Source organism: Lynx rufus, unplaced genomic scaffold, assembly GCF_022079265.1.
Source record: "Lynx rufus isolate CCGP_SWC_20201006 ecotype Redwood Valley unplaced genomic scaffold, mLynRuf1.p SCAF_8, whole genome shotgun sequence".
Classification (NCBI taxonomy): Eukaryota; Metazoa; Chordata; class Mammalia; order Carnivora; family Felidae; genus Lynx; species Lynx rufus.
In genome coordinates this window covers 23,779,495-23,799,035 of record NW_025814896.1, presented here as the reverse complement: position 1 = coordinate 23,799,035, position 19,541 = coordinate 23,779,495, and the positions used below count along the sequence as shown (strand labels likewise).

Genomic DNA, 19,541 nt, shown 5'->3' with positions numbered 1-19,541 from the left:
ATTTTAAAAGTAACTTTGGGGCGCCTGAGTGACTCAGTCAGTTGAGTGCCAGACTTCTACTCAGGTCATGATCTCACAGTTCCAGCCCCTCTGTCAGGCTCTATGCTGACAGCTCAGAGCCTGAACCCTGCTTTGGATTCTGTGTCTCCCTCTGCCCCTCGCCTGCTTGTGCACGTGCTCTCTCTCCCTCAAAAATAAATAAAACTTAAAAAAATAAGTAATTTAAAAACCCTTTTAAAATTATACATATTAGTGAAATAATAGAAATTTATGATGAAAAAAATTCAAAGAGTACAAAAGAATACACAGAAAGGCCTAGTTCTTCCAGTCTTTCCCAGAAGCAAATGCTCTTATCAGTCTCCTGGATGACTTTCTATGCAATATTTTTAAAAACTTTTTATTGAAGTATGATATCCATACTGAATATATTTTAATTACAAAATAAAGTCATGCTCATTGTAAAAAAAAAAAAATCAAACAATAGCAAAGCTTTTTAATTAAAAGAGCGAGTCCCCTCACAGTGCTCCCTAGTATCTCTCCCTAGAGGTCATCACTGTTCATATTTGGGACCTGAAAACCTTATCGTCATTCTTTTTTTTTTCTTCTTCTTCTTGTCATTCTTGAACTCAGAAAGTTCAGATTCTTGCTAGACTTCTACTCCCCCCTCCCTTCATCTAATTTTATCTCTCATTTTGCATATAAAATCCTAATGGGTGAGTATTATTACCCTTATTTTGCACTTAGGGATTTGAGGCTCAGAGATGGGAGGTTGATTGCTTAAAGACATAAAGCAGGGCCAGTTCAAACCCAGGCGAGTGTGTCTGCCTCCAAGCCTAATGCTCTTTTGACTATGTTCTTCCATCTGATTCCTGTTTGGAATATCTTATTTTATTTTATTATTTTATTTTATTTTATTTTATTTTATTTTATTTTATTTTATTTTATTTTATTTTATTTTATTTTATATAGAGAGAGAGCCAGGGAGAAGTCCAGAGGAAGAGAGAGAATCCCAAGCAAGCTCCACGCTCAGCACAGAACCCGATGTGGGGCTCAATCCCGCAACCCTAGGATCCTGACCTGAGCCGAAATCAAGAGTCAGATGCTCAACTGACTGAGCCACTCAGGCGCCCCTCCTGCCTGGAATCTTAGAGCTTAGTTGTTGTGTCACATGAGGCAGCAGATAAAGTCTCAGGTTAAAATATAACTAAGGGCTCATTTTTTGAGGAAGGAGAGGACCTGGTCCTGTGGGAGCTGTCAACAAACATCCTTTGCTGCCCAAGTCCTGAATGGTGGTACAAAGACACCACCCACTTCAAGAAATGTCAGGCTTGGATGAATCAGTTACTTAGAGCTTGACTTTGTCAAGCTGAGGCAGGGTGGGGCCAGGGGGGAAAATATCCAGCAGATGAAAGGGACTGTACTATTATCTAATAATCCAGTCCAAGATAATTCATACAATCCAACCAAGTGGTAGAATCAGCAAGAGGAGTGCCCAGAGAAAATCCCCACATTCCCCAAAATGCTATACCCTTGCACACCATTCTGCCGTGCACATTGCTTGGAATGCCCTTCCTGCCTTTCTCTGCCCAGCAGATTTACCCTTCACAATCAGGTTGTAGTATCACCACCTCTATGAAGCCAGTAACTCCCTCTTTATAAGAGTTAACGTGTTTGTGTGTGCAATATGCATGTATTTGCCTGCCTCCCATGTGAGTCTGTGAACTGAAGCAGGGTCTGTGTGTTTATTGTTCTTTGGGTCTCTTCCAGGGTCTAGCTCAGGATTTGGCACATAGTAGGTACTCAATCAATATTTGTTTAATGAAGAATGAATAGACTCAGATGGACAGGAGCAAGTTGCTCACAATCTACTTCAAGATACTATATTCTTTTTGTGCCTCTAGTTCTGCTTCAGACTGTTAGCTTGTAGTGAGAAAGAGGGGAATGGTCAGGATTTTTCCTCAGTTTTTTTCCCCTCCTTGCTTCCGTCACTCAAGGTGTTGATATGGAGTGGGAAAAGTCTTCTTTGAACTAGTAATGTCATTGGCTTTATGCTTTCTGCATCTGGCAGATGTTTATAGCTGTTCCTGTCCATCATCAAAGCTTCATGGGGTACTTTTCCAGGCTCTTTAGGGGTTCCCTGCTGGGCCCCTCTCCTGAATTCCCCTTAGCAAAGGCTTCTCTATTGCCAGTGGTCATTTGTCTTCTTACTTCTGGGGTCTCTTTACCCCTCTAGGAGGCCCTACTGAACAGGACCCAGGACAGGCCTAGGCAGGCTTTCTCTTACTGAGCCCACATCTGGCCTACAGAAAACATTTCTTGACAAATTCTGGGAGAGCATGCCAACCCCAACACAGCAGCACTCTCCTTAGCCTGCTACCAAAGCAGTTATCAGGCTTGTTGTCCCTTGTTGCTAGATTTCCCAGGCAGGAGGTAGATCCAGTCACTATGTTCTCTAACTGCAATGGAGATGGATTTGGTACCTCAAACCCTCTGGAAGTCCCCTCTTCCAGTCACCTGGCTTGAGCCATTAAATCTTCTCCAAGAAGGGTGGAGACTCACAGCCAGAAATAGCTCCACACAAATTTTCTATCCTCCACTCTCTTGACCCCATAGATAAGGGATTTAGGAACTTTAAAATAGATTTTAGGTCATTAGAAAAAAATACATATGGTGTTTTAGCACCTCCCTTTGAAATTTCACATATATAATTTTAAAAAGAAAAAAAGTCAGTCACTCCAGGCAGCCTCTTGGCATGGGGGGTGGGAGGGGAGGAAATATCTATAAATAATGAACAAGGCTGGGGTGCAGGATCCGTATGATAGCCCTGGGAGAGGGTTAGGATATAAAGCATGTTCCCAGAGATGGAATTTGGAGCATAGAGGAAGAAGCCTGGAGGGGACTCATGTTGGTTTTCTTCCCACCAATCTATTGTCTTTCCCTCCAATCCAGCCTCCTTTGAGAACTTCTTCCCACTCTGGTTCATCAGACAGATTTGAACATGGCCAGACTCTAATTGTGTCTGGATTAAGTCTTTTCTCAGAGGGCACTTGGGCCTCAAGCAATTCAAGTGATGTGTATGATTACTAGTTTGTTTGTCCCAAAAGTTCCTGGCACTTTGAAGAGCACTTGAAGGCTGATGTACTTTCAAAGTCTAGAGAACCTCTAGGGGATAATGTTACTCACGTTCACACATCAGTTAACTCTACGTTCTGCTCTGGCCCAGACAAAATACCCAGTTGTACTACTATTTTTTTTTAATGTTTATTTATTTTTGAGAGAGAGGAAGAGACAAAGCGCAAGCAGGGGAGGGGCAGAGAGAGAGGGAGACACAGAATCTGAAGCAGGCTCCAGGCTCCTAGCTGTTAGCACAGAGCCCGACACTGGGCTCGAACCCACAGACCACGAGATCATGACCTGAGCTGGAGTTGGATGCTTAACCAACTGATTTACCCAAGTGCCCCCCAGTTGTACTACTTTATGTTTTAACACAATTTCCAATGTATTCTGTTAATACATTGTATTAATATCCAATATGAGTACATAATAGATGTTCAGTAAATGTTTGCAGGGTGAATGAATAAACAAACGAGGGAAAGAGTGAACAAATCTCTTTTACAAAGATTGAAGATCTGTTTGGTGTTAATGCCCGTCTACTCTTTACCCTTCATAGGTAGTCTGAAAGCTATATTTACTTCTCATGGTCTTAAAACATATTGTGTAGTTTGCTGATGGATTCTATGCTATTAACCTTCATAACACGAACGCTGACTTGATTCATTCATTGAATGGATGCTTATTTAGCACCTACAATGTATCAGGCTCTGTGCTAAATGCTGGGAATAAGTCAGATATAGTCTCCTGTCCTCATGAAACTTAAATTTTAGAGGGGGAGAAAGATAATAAGTAAACAAAAAATGTTAGTAAGTGGAAAATACTATGAAAGAGGGTACTATGATAGAAAATGATAGGATATTATTTTAATTTTTTTTATATATTTATTTTTGAGACAGAGAGAAAGCACGAGTCAGGGAGGGGCAGAGGAAGGAGACAGGATTTGAAGCAGGCTCCATGCTGACAGCAGAGAGCCCAACGTGGGTGGGGTTCAAACTCACAAACTGCGAGATCATGACCTGAGTTGAAGTCAGATGCTTAGCCAACTGAGCCACCCACATGATAGGATATTATTTTAGATAGCACGGTCAGGGAAGACCTACCTGAAGAAGTATCATTTAACTGAGGACTGAAGGAGGGGAAAGTATCAATTAAGCCTAGAGCTAGGGGAAAACAGTCTAAGTAGAAGGCCTAGTATATGCAAAGGCCCTGAGGCAAAGAAATTGTTTCTTTTCTCTTTATTCCAAATATGGTTGTATTGAACATTCTTGCACAGTACTTGTTGCAGAAGTATTTCCCTGGAGGTGGATTCCCACACCACTGATTCTTTGGATCTTTTTCTCTGTCCAGTGTCTGCGATGTTTCTTCCTTTCTCCCTAATTTGCCTTTCACTTGGGGGTCCTCTTCTCCCCCATTTACTTTCTCTTTTTCTCAAAGTAACTATTAAGAACTTTTTGTTGTTGTTCTTATAGGAGAAAAGAAACAATATAGCTCTTATCAAAGTGTTCCCTTCTCAGGTTCCTTTGGCTGCAGATTGTCTGTTTCACTCCAACTGTCCATTCATCCATCCATCTATTCACCCAGTACTTACTGAGGACCTATTTTTGTAGGCCTTGTGATGGGTGCTAGAAATACACAGTCTTATGCAATGCTTCTCAATCACCTAAGGTATTTGCCAAAATGCAGATTCCTGGGCTCCACTCTTGGTTTACTCACTCCCTATGGGTGGAACTTAAGACTTTGCACTTTAAGAATTTCCTTTTTTTGAGAGAGAGAGAGAGAGCACACAGAGGGAGAGGGAGAGAATTTCAAGCAGGCTCCACGCCCAGCAAAAAGCTCTCATCTCACCACCTTGAGATCACGACCTGAGCCGAAATCAAGAGTCTGACGTCCAACAACTGAGCCACTCAGGCGCCCCTGTTTTTGTTTTGCTTTTTATTTTTTTTATTTTTTTTTCAACGTTTATTTATTTTTGGGACAGAGAGAGACAGAGCATGAACGGGGGAGGAGCAGAGAGAGAGGGAGACACAGAATCGGAAACAGGCTCCAGGCTCTGAGCCATCAGCCCAGAGCCTGACGCGGGGCTCGAACTCACGGACCGCGAGATCGTGACCTGGCTGAAGTCGGAAGCTTAACCGACTGCGCCACCCAGGCGCCCCTGTTTTGCTTTTTAATCCCAACTAAATATTTAGAACCACTGAGTGGAAAAGAGGCAGGTAAATTAAATTTATAACTCTAAGAAAACGTTTTGGTTGATAATGCATTGATAATTTGAGCACAAAATGCTATGGGAATAACACTTGAGCCATAGAGGTAAGAAAGAGTCCTCTAGAGGAAGTCAGGCTTACACAGAAAATTAGACCAACTGCGGTTCTCCGAATGGATATAAGACATTCAGGCAGAGATCACCTTGTGCAAAGACGTGAGTGAACACAGTGCTGCGTGTTCAAACGACACTAAGTTGTGTTGCCTGAGTCGGCTTGGAACTACGAGGTCTGAATACGAGAAACCCCACAACTCTTCACCCTGCAGGTTTTATCCAGATCCAGAGGCTAGTTCCCTCTTTCCTCGTTAATTGCATTCGGATTTGTGGGTGGAGCAGTGAGCAGACGCACGTAGAACTAAGCCCCACACACATGCGCAATGTGTAACCCCGAAGCCAAAAGGGGGATTTTTGAGGGCAAGATTTTTCTGTTACCAAGACTTCCCTTGCTCGAATCTAGCAACCCTGGCCGTCCTCATTTCTGCCCAGGGAATCTTATATCTCTTAATGTAATCCCGCCTTTCCATCTGGGCCACTCCAGTAAATCGGGTGCCAGTACTCAACATGGCGGCAGGCGCCGAGGTGGCGCAATCCGCTCAGGGGCACGCTACTGGGCGTGGGGGGTGGGGGGAGGGCTCTGCCAGGGCGGGAGTCTGGGGGGCGGGGTCTGGGCCTGGGCCCGGTGCCGGGCCCCCGCCCCCCGCCGGGCCCTAGTGGCTGCATCTCCCGCTCCGGCGCTGAGGATCACGCTGGAAATCGCGGGAGCCGAGCGTGGTGAGGTGGGGCCTCATGGGCAGGCGGGAGGTGCCTGGGTTAACGGTCTGAGGCCCAGAGACCAACCAGCCTCGGGCGCCTTAGGGAATCCCGTTGGAGCAGCGGCCTCGCGTTTCGGGAGGAACCCGAGGCCCAGAGGGGGGCTGGGACCGGTCCCAGGGATTCGGGCCCCTTGCCTCCGCATCCGGCTGCGGCCACCACTCTTGGGCTCCAATCCGTGCAGAAAAGGATCTTCCCGATCCTCGTGTCCAATAACTGACGAGCCCGCTGCGCTCTGCTGCGCGTCTTGTTCCCAGTTCCCAGAATTTTGCTGCTCCTTCTGCCCTTGGGGATTTGCACGTGATTTGTCCCAAAGCCCAGTACCACTCCCGCCCTACTCCGGAACTTTGGTTCTTCGCGACCCAACTCAAGTATCACTTCCTTGGAAACCATTCCCAACCGCTTTCTGCAGGCAATGTTAATCTCACTGCTTGGTTTTTGCACTCGTTGCACGGAGTTAGTTTTCCTGCCCCTCTTTCCACACGTGCACTTGGGCGTTTATGCCTTGCCTTTTTCATCTCTATTATCCAGAGTCTAGTGCTTGATGATAGTAATACTAATATTTTGCTAAATAGTCATAAGTGCTACTAAATGCATTACATGTGAAGGCCCATTTAATCCTCAGCAATTTCATGAAGTGGATTCTGTATCTTCACATTTTATGCATGTAGAAACTGAGGCATTCGTAGATCATTTTGCGTAGTTTCACAGCTAATAAGTGAGTGGGGCTGGGAAATGAATTCTAGGCTGTCTGTCCCTAGAGCATGTGATGATTTCAGATTGCCTTTGGGTTTGATAAATGTCTGTTGAATTGGTCTTTACATTAACCCCATGAGTTGTGGAGGCCATCATTATGATGCACATTTGACTGAGAAGGCTTGGAAAGGAGAATTGATATTCCCAACTGTACAGAGTGAGTTCATGACAAAACCAGGGGTAGAACCTACTGCCAGCCCTCTGTTCCTTCACACTCTACCTTTCTTTGCCCCTTTTCCGTCAGAGAGCTGCAGACCTAGGACTCATCATTTCACACCCTTTAGGAGGTGCCCCTCACAGAACTGTGATTTACTATTTCATTATTTGGGAGGCAGCTTAATGTGATCGAGAAGGCCGAGAGTTTGGAAGCAGCTTGGGGTTTCATGCTTGTCTGCTACCGATCAGTTATATGCCTTCCATTTTTTGAGCCTTGTTTTCTCGTCTGCAAAATGAAGACAATATCTTATCTCAAAGGGTTTTTTTTTAAGTTTATTTATTTTGAGAGAGTGTGAGACAGAGCACGTGAGTGGGGGAGGGGCAGAGAGGAGAGAGAGAATCCCAAACAGGTCTGTCTTCGCTGTTAGCGCAGAGCCCAGTGCGGGGCTCCAACTCACGAACTTCAAGATCACGACCTGAAACCAAGAGTCGAACACTTAACTGACTGAGCCACCCAGGTGCCCCTTATCTCAAAGGTTTTTTTGTGAAGATTGCAAATAATTGTTTTGAGAGAGTAAAGTGCTATATGATCTGTTTTTTACCTTTTAGAAGGTTATAGAGCTGTCAGCGTTTTGTAAGACCATTGGTAATAAGGGTCGTGTTACCTAATGCTCTCATATTCTTTCATTCATTCAGCCAAATAGTTAATGAGTACCTGCTGTATACCAAGCACTGTTTTAGGAGCTGGGTATATAATGGTCAATAAAACTATTCTTGCACTTGGGAAATTTATATTCTGATAAGTATATTACACGTAATAATCAGATAAGGACAGATAACACATGATAAGGTAAATAGAAATACCAGTGTGTGTGGAGGAGTGGTGGCATTTTATATAGGGTTAAGGAACAATTTTAACTGAGACAGTGACACTTGAACAGAGGCCTGAAGGTGGTAAGGGTGAGCAAGCGAATCAAGAAGATACCTGGAGGAAGAGGCCAGGGGTGGGTGGGTGGCTTGGTGTGTTCCAATAAGAGAAGCAAGGAGGGCTGTGTGGCTGGAGAGGAGTAGGAAATGGAATTAAAACGATTAGAGGCTGGAATCAAATAATTAGGAGCCTGGAGGCCATGATGATGATTTTGGTTTTTACTCTGAGTAGCCATTAGAGGGTTCTGAGTTGCATAATCTGTCACTGTTTTGAAAGGATCACTCAGATTACTCTGTTGAAAAGAAACAAATTCTAGAAGCAAGGGTGGAAGCATTGCTACCGTCTAGGAAGCTTTTGCAGTAATCCAGATGTATTAATTCTCTATCTCTGGGCAAGGAATCACTCCCAAATTTAGCAGCTTGAAATAGCAATTGTTATCTCATTCAGTTGTGGATTAGAAATCTAGGAGCAATTTAGCAGGGTGTTTTTGGTTTCCGATCTCCCAGGAGACTGCAGTCAGGCTGATGGCTGCACTGCTCCCAGGATGGTTCCTTACTGCTCCTGGGCTTCTCACAGGGCTGCCTGAGTGTCCTCAGGACATAGGGGAGAGAGTGAAAGAGAGGTCGTAGTGCCTTTTATGACCTTGTCTTGGCAGCCATTTCTACTTTATTCAGCTTCATTAACTTTATTGCATTTCATACTCAAGGGGAGAGAATTAGGCTCCACCTCTTGAAAGAAGGTGAGTCAAAGAATTGGTGGGCATACCTTATTCCACCCCACTCGGGCTTTGCCCGAGATCGTGGTGGTGAGGGGTTGAAATGTGATAGGATCTAGTAGAGCCAACAGGGTTTGCCGATAGATTGGTTGCAGGGTGTGGGAGAATGGAATAAGTATGACTTTAGGCTTTTGGTTTGAGCATTCAGAATGATGGCGTTGCGATGAACTGATATGGGAGAGATTGGAGGAGCAGAAGTTCACTTTTGGACAAGTTAGCTTTGAGGTGCCTTTTAGACACCCATGTGGAGAGGTTATAAGTGTTTGGACTTAGTCTGAGAGTGTGAAATCCCAGAGGGAAGTGTGGGCTGGAGACGTAACATGGCGAGTCATGCGTGTCTAGGTGCTATTTTACGTTATGAAACTGGATGAGGGTGCCTAGGAAATGAATGTAAATGGAGACGAGGCCTGAAGCCTGAGCTCTGGGACCTCCAACCTTCAGATGTTGGGGAGATGAGAAGCCAGCAAAGGAGAAAAAAGGAGAGGCCAGAGAGGTGAGGAGGAGAACAGAAAGGGGCCCCACATAGGAGATTTATGTAAGGGGCCACATGCTAAATTTTTTTGTGTGGAATAAGAAACAGATCATTTCTGCAGACAAATGTATATAGTTTCTTCACTCAGGAAGTAGACTGTTTGTGCTCTTAAGCGGTTTTCCTTTTTTGCTTTAAGTGACAAATTCTATTTAATAAGACCAGTCCCCATCGTAGTCCTTGCAGTATGTACACTTCCAAGTCTAGGTGGTAATGCTTCTGTTTGAAACTTTATTTAGGGGCACCTGGTTGGCTCAGTAGGTTAAGCATCCTCCTTTGGCCCAGGTCATGATCTTGCAGTCCATGGGTTCGAACCCCGTTCATGGGTTCAAGCCCCACATGGAGCTGTCTGCTGTCCGCACAGAGCCTGCTTTGGATCCTCTGTCCCCCTCTCTCTCTGCCCCTCCCCTGCTTGCTCTCTCTCTTTCTCTCTCAAAAAAAAAATAAACATTAAAATAAAAAGATTTTTGAAACTTTATTTAAATACTGCTTTTGGAGTATTTCGAATGAGGGGAACTAAATACATAATGTAGATCACTCTTCTGTCACTCTCCACCTTAGGTTCAGAGGTCACTGCCCTTCCATTCTGGTTCCTAGTAAGAGGAGGAAGTCGGCCTTGCTCATGTCTATCAGTGGGGCAGACTGCTAGGAACTGAGCTGAAATTCATGAGCATTTATGAGATACATTAATGCATGAAAGAAGTGGGTCTTTTTCCTTTTCCTGCAGAAATGACTGTCTATTCAGTGCTTTACAATTTCCAAAGCACACTGACATCCATTATCTTATGTGAATGTAATTCAGTCTGTCACCATTTGCCAACTACTGACCTTTTCCTTTTCTGGGGGACACTGAAACCCACCTTTCTTTTGACACTGCTAGTTTCTTCTCTGACAGATCTTCCCTCTGTTCCCTCCCTCTTTTTATTCTAGTTTTAATGAATTTCAGTTTTATGGGGATTTTTTTTTTTTGGTTTTAATCATAAAACACTTCAAATCATTTTTAAAATAAACTTTTTTAGAACAATTTTAGATTTATAGAAAAATTGCACAATACAGAGAGTTCCCATATACTTTGCATTCCATTTCCCCTATTAGTAATGTCTTACATTCGTGTGGTCTATTTGCTATAATTCCAAATCATTTTTTGAGATAAATGGGGCATATAAATAAAATGAACAAAATGAAGTTACTGCCTTTCTGGAGGCCTCAGCTTCCTTATCTGTAAAATGAGAGGAAGGTTGGACTAAATTTTTAAATAGCTCTAAAGATTTGTAATTATCTGCTAAAGTAAAATAATCATATAATTCTGATATAATCCCATTCCTTTTTAAAATTATTTTTTACAGAGAGAGAGCGAGTAGGGGAGAGGGGCAGGGGGAGAGACATGGAGAATCCCAAGCAGGCTCCACACTCAGCACAGAGCTTGACATGGGGCTCGATCTCAGGATCCTGGGATCATGACCTGAGCTGAAATCAAGTCAGATGCTCAACTGACTGAGCTGCTCAGATGCCCCTAGTTCCACTGCTTTACTGAAGTATCACTATCACCTTCCCAAATAATGTGTATGTGTTAACAGCAGCCTTAGCCTTAGCCTTATCCTAAGAGATGGTTTAGTAGGAGAATTCTGGGGAGTGTAGCAGAGCTGCTTATAGAGATAGTAGGTTGAACTATATGACATTACCATTTTTATAGGTTAAAAAATGGGCACCAAACATTGGGGGGTAGGGGTTCCCAGGAGGGAGGGGAGCCCTTGGGGCCTCTGAGACTCCTACTTCATGCAAAAGCCCAGCCCAGCCCTCACACTATTAGGGGAGAAAAGGCTCATCAGGTCCCGTGGAGCAGTTCAGAGCTACTCTTGCTGGCACTGTTGGCCCCAAGAGTGGTTTCCTGGCAGGTTTTTGCCTCCAACTAGCACAGAGAGACTGAGCCAGCATTTCACAGAGCCACGGTGAGCTGGTTGACACAGCCCTGGTATAAAGGAAAGGCAGAAAGAGAGGATGTTTGGAGTGTGAGGGAAGACTGTATTCACCTGGGTTCTAGGTTAGGAGAGGCAGCCTGGGGTATTGGTGCCACTCTATTCTTCCTGCTTTGTGCACTTTCCTTACTGTCTACTACAGGCTTTGCAAACTCTGCTATCTTCTGTTGCCCAGGAGGTGATGTGAATTAGGAAACTGAGTTTTCCGCTGTAACTCTGTTATAAAAAAAACAACAGCATGGGGGCACCTGGGTGGCTCAGTCAGTTAAGCGTCCTACTCTTGGTTTTGGCTCAGGTCATGATCTCACAGTTCGTGAGATCAAGTCCCTGTGCTGACAGGGAGAGATTCTCTCTCTTCCTCTCTCTCTGCCTCTCTCTCTCAAAATAAATAAACATTAAAAAAAAAAAGAAAGAAAGAAAAACAACAGCACAAGTGCAAGGATAAATGGCAACTAGAATCTGCTATCAGTGTGAGGAAGAGGATAGGCTGGGGAGCGGGGTGGAGACTGGTGAGCTGGAAAGCATATGCCTTGTCTAAGGGAGTAGATATTTATTTATTTATTTATTTATTTATTTATTTATTTATTTATTTATTTTTGAGAGACAAGAGCGTGAGTGGGGGAGGGCAGAGAAAGAGGGAGACACAGGATCCAAAGCAGGCTCCAGGCTCTGAGCTGTCAGCACAGAGCCCGATGCAGGGCTCGAACTCTTGAACTGTGAGATCATGACCTGAGCTGAAGTTGGATTTTTAACCAACTGAGCCACTCAGGTGCCCCAGACACTCTTCACTGCAGCTGGTTGTTGCCTTATAGGAATGTGAGTCCTGGGTCACTAGATATTCTGATTTTCCAAAGGAGCCAGAGGTAAGAATTTTTAAAAATAACTTAAATTATTATTATTTTTTATTTGAGAGAGAGCAGGGGAGGCAACAGGCAAAGGGGAAAGAGAGAGAGAGAAAGAAAATCCTAAGCAGGTTCCATGTCCAGTGAGGAGCCTGATGCAGGTCTTGATCCCACAACCTTGGGATCATGACCTGAGCCAAAATTAAAAGTCAGACACTCAACCGACTGAGCCACCCAGGCACCCCTAGAAATAAGATTTTTTATATGTGTTCTCCCAATGGTAAATGTTGATACCTAATTTTAACTCTTAAAAGCATGATATAGGCCACATAATGGTTGAAAAGAACCAGCAGGCCACATTTGTAACCTCTGCTAAGGGTTTAGATCTGCCTGGAGTGAGGCCCACATGCATTTCTTCAACCTACTAATGACCAAAATGAATTAGACAGCTTCTGCTTTTAAGGAATTCACAGATTAGTAGAGAAGATAGATAATAATGATAAAATGTAATATAGACATTAGACTCTCTCTCTGTATTATATATAGTTATATACAAATGTCTTCTGTATAACAGTGTCATATATGTGCAAGTACATATATACATATATTTATGTATATATAGCTATAAAAGTGATTAACTCTTCCTGTGTACATCTGGCCTGACATGATAAGAGGTGGCATTTGAGCCAGGATGTAGATCAACAGTTTGGTGCATGAAAGGGATTTGGGGCCCCTGAAATTCCCACTGTATATGCAAATGTTAGATTTCCATTTGCTGTATATACTACTTTCTTCAGATGTTTACACTGATGGTCTGCTGGCTAGACCAAGAGGGCAGCTCTAATATTCCGTTTTCTTGATAGGTAATTGGAAAATCAAATATTCCTTAACCCTTCTGGTGGGTGTCTCATGTCTTAGGGTTAATAAAACGAGAACTCTAACCCACCCGCCTCCTCCCACGTTATCATGTGCTTTAGAGGCCTCAGAAACTCAGAGGTCACATAGCTGGGAGCCCTAATTTTTGGATGAGGAGACTGGAAGGAAAGTAGTATGTCCAAGGTCACTGAGCCCATTAGAGGCAGAGCTTAATCCCAAACTCTTCCTGACCACTGTGCCTCTCTCTCTCCTGAATATCTCTCAAGGTCACTGGTTAGGCTGGTCCCCCTCCCTCTCAGCCAGTCTCCCCTCCTCCCCCACAGGTGGCCCATTGCCCTGTTTGGCCCAGCTCCTGGAGGGTGAGGAGGGTTTGCTATCCTACTGAAGCTGATTTTCCCTCCCTCTCTTAATGGATCCCCTGTCTGAAATGCCTGCTACTCCATTTCTTTGTCAGAGAGTCAGGCTGCTTGTATTCAAATCCCTAATCAACCAAATGCCAACTGTATGAACTTGGACAAATTGTTTAAGCTTTCTAATTTTTTAACTGAAGCTTAACCTTGTAAGCCTCAATTTTATCATCCATGTACAAAGAGTTATAACATGATCTACCCTGAAGTGTAATAGAAAGTTTTCGAGATTCTCATGGTGACAAAAATGACATAGTATGTGTAAAGCACTTAACAGTGTGACTGACCTGCAGACATACTTAACATGTATTAACTATGATGATGTTGAGTCCCATAGCTCACAGACCCCCAGAATGGGTTAAATGCCCTTCCACTGTTTTCCCATACTATCCTATAATGTCTCCATTATTATTACACACACTACGTTGTGTCATGATTGTGTCTTTCTCCCCTACTAGACTAGAAACACCTTCAGTGATTCATTCAACAAATGTTTGTTAAGCACTGTGCCAAGCACTAGGGGCACAATGGTAAACCAGGAACTCTTGGTCTAGTGCAGAGTTCCAGAAGACATGCCAGGAAACACTGGTCCTGTGAGCTTGTCTCATGGTCCAATAAATTTGGTAAATGATGCTTATCATAGCCTCCCTGCTCCTAATCCTAGAGATTAGGGTCCATGTTAGTATTTTAAAGGCGCTGATGGGTCCTATAGTAAAGGAACCCACTTATCCAGCTTTGCCGGATAAGTGAGCATTTGATGAGTAAATTTGAATCACCTAGACATTCCTTTCAACTCTGTGTGTTTTGGTCCCCAGATCAAGAGGAGGTCCGAGTGGCACAACAATGATCAGAGACCTTACTGGGAGTGAACAGCCTCTGGCTGAATAGGGGCCTGAGGGCTTACCTGTCTGGTGCCCCCATGGAGACAGGAGGCCCTGGCTCGAACAATATGAAGCCCCAGTCACTGCAGCTGGTGCTGGAGAAGCAAGTACTGGCACTACAGCAGCAGATGGCAGAGAACCAAGCCATCTCCTGGCGGAAGCTGAAAAGCTCCCAGGAGGCCCAGCAGAGGCAAGCAGCCCTCGTGAGGAAGCTGCAGGCCAAGGTGAGGCAGCTGCCCTTCCAGGGAGGCGGAGAGAACACCTCTGAGCACTGGGTGCTGAGGTGGAACAAGGGTTACAGGAGACAGGACAGCCTCTCCCATGATGCTCACGACTTCACAAGAGATATACATCCTGTCCCTTTAAAAAAACATTTTTTTTAATGTTTATTTATTTTTGAGAGAGATAGAGACAGAATGTGAGCAGGGGAGGGGCAGAGAGAGAAGGAGACACAGAATCTGAAGCAGGCTCCAGGCTCTGAGCTGTCAGCACAGAACCCGACTCGGGGCTTGAACTCACAGACTGCAAGATCATGACCTGAGCTGAAGTCGAACACTTAACCAACTGAGCCACCCAGGCGCCACTATCCTGTCCCTTTTAAAGATGGTGGTCACAAGGGCTAAATTAGTTGTCTATGTTTGCTCTCCTAGGATAGAGCTAGGACCTGAGCCTGTGTTTTCTGGTTCCAAAGTCCATAATCTTACCTCTCCAATATGAGAGGCATAGAGAAAGTATTATTATCGGACCAGATAGAAGCAACAAGATGTTATGGCCTTACCTCACTGTTATCACTCGAACCCTGTTCACAGCAGGTTTGCCCAAGATCCTCCAGGGCCTTTGTTTTGGGCTGTTTGTACCAGGCTTGCCCATTGCCCACATCCTGCTCTGTTTGCCTCAGGTGTTACAGTACCGGACCTGGTGCCAAGAGCTGGAGAAGCGGCTGGAAGCCTCTGGGGTGAGTGAGGCTGTTTTGGGTTCCCCCTGAGCCCTCAGTATACTTGTAAGGAAGGCCTTGTTTGCTGGCTAAGGGAGGTTGGGGTGTGATAAGGCAGTGTTTGGTGGAAGTCTCTTTCTGTGTTCAGCCCCTGAGAGCTTTATCACACAGATACTTTCATTGGACTAGCTATTCCGGGCCTGTCAGACGCCAACCCTTGGCTCTCTAAGGACAAAATGCAGCTTCGGGAGACAATCAGATTGGAAAGGATGTGGAATCAGAAGGAAGAAATGCATTTTTCCTCCAGAAGGTGTCAGTGTTTATCTGTCTTAGCAGTGGGCCTTTGCAGGCCAAAAAACATGTTTGTGGCAGAGGCATTTATTTGTGCTGTTGGCTGGGTTGACCTGGCTTTGAAAGACCCATTTGCCTTTGTTCCAGCTCTCTCTCGGCACCTTCTCACATTACTCTCAGGAAAGTTCTCTCAGAGGAGGGAAAGAACCAAAACTTACTGAGCACCATTCTATGTAGGCCAGGCACCATTCGGCATTGTCATGTTATGATGTCACTTAACCTGCAAGGCAGCTTTCTGAGAGGAATGGTAACTCCTTCATTTTGTAGTGAAGACTTTGTGGCTCAGAGAGGTTGAATAACTTCCTGAGGTCCAAAATGTTGTGTAGTAGAAGTCAAGGCCATTAGTGAAAAATATATCTTATGCTTCTTAGGTTGAAAACTCTTTCCATTACCAAATGCCACCTTTGAGGAGAGGTTACTGGTTCACTTTTAGAAAAGGGGATGCAATGGATTTACCTTCAGGATGTAGCGATCGAGAAAAGAGACATATTGCTAACAGAGGAGAGAAGGAATCAAAAGAATAAAAAGAAGGAATAAAAAGATTGTGCAGAAGGGGGCATCAGGGAATTGATCTGAGTGGTCTTCTCTTTGGAGGTAAATAAGACATGTTTCTGTCTGGCTAAGGGACCAATCTCTCCGAGGTGGGAAAGTGTGGAGGAGCCAAGCCTGGAACAGCTGCTGGTCCGATTGGAAGAGGAGCAACAGAGGTGATGAACCCCATGTTCTCTGGCTGGGGGTGATGCTGGTAGCCAGTGGGTTCTGAAGGCTGAGAGGAAACCTCTGCCCTGAGGGCTAACGTGGATAAAACCGTGCACCTCAGCCTTAGCCCTCCAGTTCCGGGCAATGGAAAATTCCAGTGTTTGTCATCTTACTCCAAGAGGTCCGAGGGTTGGATCAAGCCTTTATTTTGCACTTGTTCCCGCCCCTCCCCAGTGCAGGTGTGAGAGTCTAGCAGAGGTGAACACCCAGCTTCGACTGCACATGGAAAAAGCTGACATGGTGAATAAAGCACTTCGGGAAGATGTGGAAAAACTGACAGTGGACTGGAGCCGAGCCCGGGATGAGCTAATGAGGAAGGAGAGCCAGTGGCAGATGGAGCAGGAGGTAGGAGGAATAAGGGGCTGTAACCACGAGGCTGGGGGGGCTTATGCTTGGGGCACCACCATCCCAGTCAGTGCTGGGAAAGGTTAACTTAGGAACCTGGATGGAAGCTGTACTGTTGCTAAAGTCCCTGAGCCTCCTCCCTACTCGGGCCGGTCGCTTTGCCCTGCTGCGGCTCTCGGCTGACTACTGTCCTTATCTACCTAGTCGAGGTTTTGCTGGCAAGTGAAATGACACTCAGGGCAGCTCTGTCCCTGCATAAGTGGCCAGCTTTGGTTTTAGACAGAGCTGAAATCTCGCTGACTCCCCTCTTCCGGAGGCGTGTATATTTAGATGCTCAAAAGGTAGCTAGTAAACCTGAATGGAGAAGAAAGAACGGATACAGACCTATTTTCAGATCCCAGCTAATGAAACTAATGTCTCCTAAGCCTTTGCTGCATGACAGGTATTTTGTTAGGCGATTTGCATGTGGTATGCCCTTGAATCTTTATTCTAAGTCGGTGGTAATAATGGCAATGGTTCCCGTTTGTTGAGGAACTACTGTTTATCTTTTTATGATTAGCTCAAAGGAAGGTCATATACCATCTCAGGCCCTTTGACCTCCTGAATACCACTGATAACTTTATTAAACTCTTAAGCGTGACCTGAATATAGGTACCCAGTCGTAAGCTGTCTCCCGTGAGTCCGTCTTTCCCTACCCCGGGGAGCCAGGAGGAGTCCTAGACTCCTGCGCTGGCAAAAGACAGACTTCTGCCCTTTGATATGACCTGGATTTCTGAATATGCAGTTCTTCAAGGGCTACCTGAAAGGGGAGCACGGTCGCCTTCTTGGTCTGTGGCGGGAGGTGGTGACCTTCCGACGCCACTTCCTGGAAATGAAGTCAGCCACTGACAGGTTAGTGTGGGGATAAGAGGGGAGGTTTGCCCCTACTGATTCTAGACTTAATGAGAGTGGGCTGCTGTAGAAGTGGGGGACAGGGGAAGGGGGGGTAGAAGAGTGGGTGGGGAGGGATGATATTGTTGGATTCAGATGACTTTCCCCAGAACCTGCTCCTCAGGCTTCCCTGGGCCTGATCTCCATGCTCCCTTCCTCGGTCCCTACTGGAGTCTGCTCTTTCCTTGCTTGTACTCAGAGATCTGACGGAGCTCAAGGCTGAGCATGTGAGGCTTTCAGGGTCCCTGTTGACCTGTTGTCTCCGCTTGACTGTGGGTGCCCGGTCTGGAGAACCTGATGGATCTGGGAGACTGGATGGGAGTGAGCCAGCTCAGCTGCTGCTTCTACTAACCAAGACCCAGAAGCTGGAGAAGGAAGTCCATGAAAGGAGCCAGGAGTTAATACAGCTGAAGAGTCAAGGGGATCTGGAGAAGGCTGGGCTGCAGGATCGGTGAGATGGGCTAGGGTCCTAGGAAGGGGTTGTTGAGGGTGTTGACTCCTTTAGAGAGATAGAGATGGGTGGTGGGGGGTGGAAGGTGTGAAGAGCATTCCTCCCACAAGAAGGAAGTTGCGGAGGGAGTTTAGTTTGGAACCCGGTGCCCCAGTTGAGGCCATGTCACTGTCCTCTGCCCTCACACCATCCTGCAGCTCAGTGTCTCTCATGTTGATTTATAGAGCTAGCTACGACTGTCTTCAGTCAACACTAAACTACTCACCATTCCCAGAACAGCCAAGCTCTTCCATGCCCCCCTGCCTTTGTACATGCTGACCTTAGCCTGGAAGGCCTGTTTCCCTTCTCCCTCCGCCTCATCCTTTAAGGCAAATGTCACCTCTTCTGTGAAGCTTTCCCTGACCTCAGTAGCCTATTGAATTACTATGCCTTGGTGTGGTCTTTTGACCTGCTGGTTATAATATTGATCTCACTGTTTCTCACTGATTATTAACCTTTTTTTTGTTGTTAGGTTCTTCTGTTTTTTGGATTTCGATAAAATAGCCTTTTTAAAAATAATGTAAGAAGGGCAGAGACATAAGCAAAGAGCCCCATTTGAATTTCAGTGCAGAGCTGGGTTTATACCCCATGGCTAGGGTTGTGTCACCACCTATTGGTGGTGTATGTAAATAGCAGTCTGTTTTGTTCTGGGTTGTGAAGCCCTGGGAGGCGCCAAGGACAGAGACCACGTCTTAGTACGTTTATGTCTCTAGTGCTTTGCACTTCGTCTGCCATACACTAACATTCAATGGATGTTTGTTTAAAGATACAATCATTAAATTAATGGCCATACAGTGAATAGAGGCTCTTAGAGATGATACAGAATATAATTATTAAGACTAAAAAAAAAAAAAAAAAAGAAAGAAAAGAAATTTAACTCCCGGATAGCATTCATTCAAGAAATATTTATTTAGGGGCGCCTGGCCGGCTCAGCTAATAGAGCATACGACTCTTGATCTTGGGGTCGTGAGTTTGAGCCCCATGTTGGGTGTAGAGGTTACTTAAAAAAATAAAATCTTAAAAAAGAAAAAAAGAAATGTTTATTTAGCTACCCATATAATACCAGATACTGAACTCCAGGATATAGCATAAAGTGATAAAGATGTATGATGATTTCCCTGAACCTTAAGGTTAATATCACAGAGGTTGACCATAATCTTCCGGAATGGCCCCTCCTCTTTCCTTATCAGAGTCAGACCCTTGGGCTGGAGGGACCTTGGGACTGTCCAGTGTGGCAATTCTGATGTTCTTATTGGCTTCAGGGTGCTTGACTTCAAGATCAAGCGGGGCCTGGAAGGGCCCGGGCCAGGGCTTTCCTTCAGCTCTCGGGCCCCCAAACACGTGTTCCAGCCTTGAGATGTGGTAAATCCCTGCATGTGTCTGAGTGGCTTTTCACTACCCCCCCAACCCCCCCAGTTC

The 19,541-nt window shown here is 45.1% G+C and overlaps 1 protein-coding gene across 1 annotated transcript in view; it reads left to right on the top strand.

Annotated features, from left to right (window-relative positions):
- Positions 1-6,042: 6,042 nt before the first annotated feature.
- Positions 6,043-19,541, top strand: part of CEP250 (centrosomal protein 250) — a 51,872-nt gene continuing 38,373 nt past the window's right edge. The window contains exons 1-7 of the mRNA XM_047068198.1: positions 6,043-6,153; positions 14,248-14,537; positions 15,212-15,268; positions 16,223-16,305; positions 16,537-16,702; positions 17,487-17,593; positions 17,832-18,083. Of these exons, the coding sequence (XP_046924154.1) occupies positions 14,352-14,537; positions 15,212-15,268; positions 16,223-16,305; positions 16,537-16,702; positions 17,487-17,593; positions 17,832-18,083 (851 nt within the window). The 5' untranslated portion in view covers positions 6,043-6,153; positions 14,248-14,351. The remainder of the gene's footprint in view (positions 6,154-14,247; positions 14,538-15,211; positions 15,269-16,222; positions 16,306-16,536; positions 16,703-17,486; positions 17,594-17,831; positions 18,084-19,541) is intronic.